We start from the raw sequence: 6777 nt of genomic DNA, 5'->3' as shown, positions 1-6777 counted from the left end.
TGACATGGCTCCTGCTTCTCTCCTTCCTCCCTTGCTGCCCCAAGGCACAGCAAAAATTCCCAGCAAAAGCATCCATAATAAATGCAGAGCAGAGCCCCATCCATCACCCAGCTTTATCTTCGTATTTCTGAGACACCTGAAATGATCCTGCAAAGGCATTTTTCAAAATGCCCTTCTGCCTTTTTTAACATCTTGATGATGGAGAGAGAAAACTTGAGAAATTGCTAGGCTCTTGGTTTATTACTTTTTTTTTTTCCTCCCTTTTGTGGTTTTTTTTTGGAATGTCACTAGTTCTTATTTCCTGCATCTTATAATTTGGGGACATTCAAGTAAAATAAAACCTGCCAAATTCAAAACATATAGAACCCAAACAGTTTTCATACAGCAGGAAATTAGACTGTCGAGTTCATTGCCCTAAATGATCATTCAGGCCAAAGAATTAGCCAGATTCCCACGTGAAGTGCACGTTTATATGGCACCACGTGTTTCCAGAGTTAATGCTACTGAAGCATTGGTGAGGATACAGGACTGGAGCTGACGGTAACTCCTGACAATTTGAAACCCGGTTTCAAAGGGACAGACTTCCCCCGTCTGCTCAGCGCTCAGTAAGCTTTCTGTGTCTTCCTTTGAAGCAGCAGCAGCTTCTCCAGTTCAAGAGAGCGCACTGGTTATGTAGTGACAGTTCAGGATAATCCTGCCTCTGCCTTCCTTCGTTAGTGAGGAAAGCTTTTTACGGGGTTTGCTGCCCTTAATCTTTAAAAAAGGCATCTTTGTCCCAGCTGCTAATCAGTCACTGACATTCAAGTGATGGTATTAAAAGTCAGCCAATAGCACTGTTTTAAACAAAACATTATTCCCTTGCTTGTGTTCATTTCTTGTCTCCTGTGACCGAGCCACTGCAGGACCTTTCAGTCTAGGGAAGAGCTGAATTTCTTTCATCAAAGAACCCAGCAGAATTTTATTTTAACTTTTCCAGGCTCCTCTTGCTTGTCCTACAGAGCAAGCAGAACACACGTGCTCAGATGTTTTCTCCCTTGCAGAGAAGTCAGTCTTAAGCGAGAGGAAAAAAACCCAGGAGCGGATCCAGATTCCCCCTGTTCAGGTTCTTGTGCACGTGGTCCATGGCTTGTCTCAACCAGCTCCCTACGTTCTTGACCATCCTGGAGGGCTCAGATGACTTTACAAAGGGGAGGGTCATGAAGTCCAGGTGCTCCCACTGGTTTCTTTAGGAGTCAAGAGAGCTGCGAACCTCCAGGGATGCATTTCACTGCCTCAAAGGAATGAGCATCTAGTTTGCAGCCTAAAAGTCCTCCTCTCTTTCCCTCCTTATCCTCAAAAAAAGGAGAGCTCTGAATCTGTGGCAAGCCCCAAGCTTCTTGGAGAAAGTGGTCAGCACTAACGCACCCTTTCCACTCCCTACTGCAGTATTACCAGGCTGCGCAGGGCAATGCCTGCTTTAAAGTGTTTTCCTTTCCTGATGTTATGCTGCTGCTCCTTTTCATCTAGAAAACGGCCATCCTAGACACTGGGCCCCCTCCCCGGGGCTTGCTGAGCTGAATGGGAGTGTGCAGGTCTGCCTCGGTGGGTTCTCAGGTGGGAGGAGAGGGGGGAACTCTCCGGGAAGGTGGTTTTTGAGATCCTCTTCTCAAAGTAGATGGACTACCCTCCTTGGCTGCCTGGAAGCGAAGAAGCAGTATCTGAGAAAATGGGGAACGGCTCCTCTCAGTTTCCTGCACCTCTCGCTTCTGGGCGATGCTTTTGAGTGCTCAGTACCCTTGGGCTCCGTCACCGAATTTCTTCCGCATCACTGCAATGAAGCGGACCTCGTTTTCCTTCATTGCGTCCGAAGTCTCAGCGGAAAACTGATGGAAGCCAGAGCATCCCGAACTCCCTCTATCCGAAACCGAAGCCCCAGCCATTCCCCAGGGACCACCGTCTTACTGAGATGAGCACCGTGGGCCGGGCTGGCTGGACCTCCTCCCTTCCCGCACAGAGCCTCTGCTCTCCCTTTTATAATGTTCAGATCCTTTTGAAATGTGAATATAGGTTTGTTTTTTGTGTTGTTGGGTTTTGTTTTGTTTTGTTTTCTGAGTCTGTCCTGGCTCTCGGGGCTTGGGAATAAATTATGACCCCAAAAAAAGGAAGAATACGTTTTATATATATGCAAAACTGTGTATTTATGTCCGATAGAAACAAAGATGTGTGAATATGCTGATGTGCTCAGAAATATATTTATTTACTAATATATTTATCCACGTACCCGGTCTGCTCGCCTGGTTTTGTTCATTGTACGGAGCCATCGGGGCTGTGCTGCCGAAGGCGCCTCCGACCAACGCCTCGGAAATAAATCGCTTGGATGGTGGCCCCGGCCCCGGCCCCGGCCCCGGCCCCGGCCCGGTGAGAGGCGCCGCGGCCCGGCGGCGGGCCCGGGCTCGGGCCCGCTCTGACGGCCGGCTCTGCCCGTGACTGGAGCCACGGGGCCCGCCCGGGCGGTGCCGCCCGCCCCCCGCCTCCCCTCGGCGGCTCTCTGCCGCCCTCCCCCGGGCACAGGCCCTGCGGGGCGGCGGGCAGACCCCAGCCGCCGCTGCCAGGCCCGGCCCCGCTCTGCGCCTGCGCGGCGGAACGCGGGCGGCGGCGGCGGCGGCGGCGGCGGCGGGATGGCGCTGGAGACCGTCCCCAAGGACCTGCGGCACCTCCGCGCCTGCCTGCTCTGCTCCCTCGTCAAGGTGCGACCGGCCCCGGGACCGCTGCCCGCCCGGCCCCTGCCCTCCTGCCCCGGCCCGGGCCTTCCTGCCCCGGCCCGGGCCCTTCTGCCCCCGCCTACCGCCCGCCTCGGGCCTCCCTCGGCCTCTGGGCGCTTCGCCGCCCGGACGGGCCTCACCCCCCTTCCCGGGGCTCCCTCCCTTCCCCCGGCGCAGGCCTCCCCGGCTCCCGCCGGCCCTGCCCGGCTCTCCCCTCCCTCCCCTGCGGCCGCCGCGCTCCCGGCTGGGCCCCGTCCCGCCTCCCCCGGCCCTGCGCTGACGCCTCTGTCCCCCTCAGACCATCGACCAGTTCGAGTACGACGGCTGCGACAACTGCGATGCCTACCTGCAGATGAAGGGCAACCGGGAGATGGTCTACGACTGCACCAGCTCCTCCTTCGACGGGTGAGTGGGGCCCGGGGCCGGGCCGGCCGCGTTCCCCGGGGGGCCTGGGGACGCCGTGCTGGCACTGCGGTGTCACCTGGCCGGGAAACGTCCCCTCACTCCCATCCCTCCCGCAGGATCATCGCGATGATGAGCCCTGAGGACAGCTGGGTCTCCAAGTGGCAGCGAATCAGTGAGTGGTTTTTCCCCAGCTGGTTTGGGACCCGGAGATCCCCTTTCCCCAGCAAACCCTTCTCTGGGACAATCGGGAGTTGCTGTTTGGGCTGCGGAGGGGGTTTCTGCTCCTGATGAGGGGCATCTGCGCAGGCGGAGGCTGGCAGGGATGCTTGCCCACCCGGCTGCTGCTGTGCGGGGTAACTCGGTGTTTTATTTCCCCCAGGTAACTTCAAGCCAGGTGTCTACGCAGTGTCTGTGACCGGCCGCCTGCCCCAAGGTAACGCTGCTGGTTTGTGTGAGGGGAAGCTCCTGCGTGGATGGCAGCTGAGGGATTATTCTGCGCATTAGGTGTTGGGGCTGTAGCCATCTCCGAGGTGACAAACTGGGCGGTGCATTGCGCTGTACCTGTGTGATGAAGTCGGGGGTTGGGGGTTCAGTGAACACTGTGTGTTGTGAACAGAGCACACGCCGTGTGGGTGAAGGGCTTAGCGAGGCGACTGCAAGGAGATGCTGAACGGGAGGGTGGTTTCAGGGTTCTGCAGACAGGTTTTCTACCTGCAGCCGTTCAGCACTATGCCTGCCAGAAGTTGATATTGAAGATGCTGCTGACTAAAACCTGCGTGATAGCAGGCAGGCTATCGGAGGGATAAACTGTGATTAAGGGCTGACTCCAGAAAGCGGGCGCATTTCAAACCGTTCAGCTACAGGGAAACACGAAGGTTTGTCCATAGAAAAGAGTTGAGCAGGACAGGGCGCTGTTACGGCAATCTCGGTGAGCAGGTGGATACCCCTTTCCATCATCACACTGCACTGAGGGCTTACATTAAGGTGGGATTTGTGCGTTTATAAATGGAGTGGAGGGCATAGAGGGTTGGCCTTATCTCTGTAACGCAGAAACTGCATCATCCATCTAGCTGAGGGCCCCTGCCCTGTACGTAGCCCCAGAGCGGACTCCTAACCTGTGCCCCTTCCCCGGAGCGCTGCAATCCCGTACCCCCAGGGTGAAAGCTGTGCTTGTGTCTGGAATCCCAGGCTCCTTATTTATGACCTGAGCTCCGCCGTCTGCCTTGGGAAGGAGCTGGAACATCACGAGGCTTGAAGCCAAGGCCTGCTGGCACAGCTTTGGGCGCATCCGAAATAACCGGAGTGCAGCAGATGATGGCGTGAGCTCGATGCAGCTGCAGGCAGGGAGCGCAGGGCAGCAGGCGGAGGGGGTACAGGTGGGAGATGCTGTCTTCGGCCTTGCCCAGCCCAGCCTCGCATCACGGGGAGGAGCGAGAGGACTGGGGAGCGCAGTAACCAGCAGGCTGCACTCGTGGGCCTTGCAAGCTGTCGTTTGGCTGTCCCTTGGTGCGTGGCGCTGGTGAGAGCCGTGCTGAACCCCATGGTGCTCTTCTGCTATCCCTGTTCTCGGGGGGTTACTGAGGAGGTGGGACATGCAGGCAGGTCACAGAAGTGACTGAAAGATTTAAGAAGTACCCTTAAGAGTTTGACCCGTTCAGTAGAGTCATAATATTCAAACATTTTCAGGTAGGAAATAATGTAAATAAAATCTCTACCTGGTTCTTTCCCAAGGCAAAACAAAGAGCTGATGTTTGGGAGCTCTATCTAGGCACTTAAACTAGAAGAGGGAACACTCTTAACAGTTCTGTTAGAAGAAATGAAGAAGGTGATTGTCCAGTTCTTGATCTCTGCAATGAAGGCTACATGACAGAGCAACCAGGTTTTTTCAGGGCTCCTCATCCCTAGAGAATACTGAAACGTGTTTGTCTCCTTGCTGCAGGGATCGTCCGAGAGCTGAAGAGCCGTGGCGTGGCTTACAAGTCCCGAGACACAGCTATAAAAACCTAAGGGGCTCTTGTGCTGCCTGGAGGATTCCCCGGTGCTGCGTTCGGAGAGGCAGCGGGCGCGCGGGGCACTGCTCCGAAACCTTTTAGCTTTAGCATGTGGGAAAGCGAGACTGGACTCGGAGCTTGCTGGCTCGGCTCCTCTCGCTCAATACCTCTGGACTCTGCCGTACCACGGTCTGCCCACGCAGACCACAGGCGTTTTTTTGAGCCTTGACAAGGGGGAGGGCGTGAGTAGGTCTGGGAAAGCGGTGTTTAATGGTGATGCACAAGATTTTTTACAGCTGGTGTGGAAAAGAGGAGAGCTGGGATGTAGCTGTGTAAATATTTCAATAAAACACACTGCCTGGTCAGAGTTGAGTCCATCTGTATACTCGGTCACTAGTTTCACCTGCTGCAGGGAGCGGATGGTGTGGTGAGGGGTTTTGCACGCAGCCCCCTGCCTGCCAGACTGTTTGGAGCCTACGATCGCCATCACTTCTTAGGCCATGGACCACATTCCTGCCTCGAGAGGGAGATCCTGCCCTGGCTGAACTGGGGTGTCCTTCGCTGTAGGAACAAGCAGACTAGCGATTCGTGCCTTACAGCTCACGGCTGGATGGAATAGGTAGGATGATGTTAAGTGTTTCATGTGGAGGAAGTTACCTGGAGGTCGCGGTGCCCTGGGCCTGCAGGGTCCTGTACGAGGGATGTGGAAGCAGGCTTGAAGGACCTTCGACTGGCCGTTGCTGGCCTCCAGGGCAGGCAGAACGAGGTGAGCCCATTGCTGGTGTGGTTGGGAGGCGGCACCAGGCCTTGCAGAGGGGAGGGGTGGACAAATGGGTGGGAACACCCATCCAGCCTCGTATTTGTAGAGGTCTGGCCGTTTCGAGTGTCAGCTTGGATGGTGTCTGCATTGCACCGGCCCCTGAGAGACTTGGTCTCCTTAGCTGATGGCTCTTGCTTAATTAGTTTTGTTCCAGTTCGGCAGCAGCCAACCAATCACAAAGGTGGCTTGTCCAAGGGCAGAGTCCTAGATCAGTAGCTCTGTGAAATAAGCATTTTGTTTTCTGAGATAATCCTGTAGCTGGAAAGCTCAGTTTTTGTTTTCTGTAGACAAACAGTGGAAAACCAATACAGCCCGAAAACTGCGTTTGATCTGGGATGAAAGCGGCTGCAGCGAAGGGAATGCGTCGCTGTTGGGGAGTGACGCTGCCGGGAGCGTGGAGGCGATGTGCTCTCTGTCCTGCTCTGTTTTGTAGAGCTGGCCCTGACAAAGAGTCCCAGGCGCTACAGGTCAGCCAGAGCATGGCTTCCTGCGGGGTTTTGGAGCAGATGTGTGTCTGGAGAAGACTGCCGTGAGCACGGGGGGCTGTGTGGGGGCCGCAGCGTTAGTCGAGACGAAACACTGCAGAGAAAGACATCTTAAACCACGTTTCTCTTGGGGACTTGCAGACGTGATGCTGAAGTCAAGAGTATTTGCTCAGTGCAGACCAGGACCAAGTCAAGTTGGTGGTGGGCTCTGGGCTCCAGCAGACGCCTCCAGGTGCAGATCGCCTTTTGTGGGAAGAGCTGAGAGTGCTTCAGCCCCTGGCCTGGGGGCTAGAGCCTCTTCTTGGGAAGATGGAGCGGCAGGTTCGTGTCCTCGG

The 6777-nt window shown here is 55.7% G+C and overlaps 1 protein-coding gene across 1 annotated transcript; it reads left to right on the top strand.

Moving 5' to 3' along the window:
* Positions 1-2623: 2623 nt before the first annotated feature.
* On the top strand, positions 2624-5502 carry SUPT4H1 (SPT4 homolog, DSIF elongation factor subunit). The gene is made up of 5 exons (XM_076354708.1): positions 2624-2726; positions 3040-3146; positions 3263-3318; positions 3526-3579; positions 5086-5502. The coding sequence occupies exons 1-5, from the start codon at positions 2658-2660 to the stop codon at positions 5151-5153; spliced, it is 354 nt and encodes a 117-aa protein (XP_076210823.1). The 5' UTR covers positions 2624-2657; the 3' UTR covers positions 5154-5502.
* The last annotated feature ends 1275 nt before the right edge of the window (positions 5503-6777 follow it).

Source organism: Aptenodytes patagonicus, chromosome 17, assembly GCF_965638725.1.
Source record: "Aptenodytes patagonicus chromosome 17, bAptPat1.pri.cur, whole genome shotgun sequence".
In the NCBI taxonomy this organism is placed as follows: Eukaryota; Metazoa; Chordata; class Aves; order Sphenisciformes; family Spheniscidae; genus Aptenodytes; species Aptenodytes patagonicus.
Note: the sequence above shows the minus strand (reverse complement) of the source record. Positions and strands in the feature narration are given on the sequence as shown.

Excerpts from the sequence above, each read along its gene's own strand:
- SUPT4H1 (XM_076354708.1), top strand. The coding sequence starts at position 2,658 with ATGGCGCTGGAGACCGTCCCCAAGGACCTGCGGCACCTCCGCGCCTGC. Across the intron at positions 3,319-3,525 it reads CTCCAAGTGGCAGCGAATCA|GTAACTTCAAGCCAGGTGTC; the intron begins GTGAGTGGTTTT and ends TATTTCCCCCAG. Across the intron at positions 3,580-5,085 it reads GACCGGCCGCCTGCCCCAAG|GGATCGTCCGAGAGCTGAAG; the intron begins GTAACGCTGCTG and ends TCCTTGCTGCAG.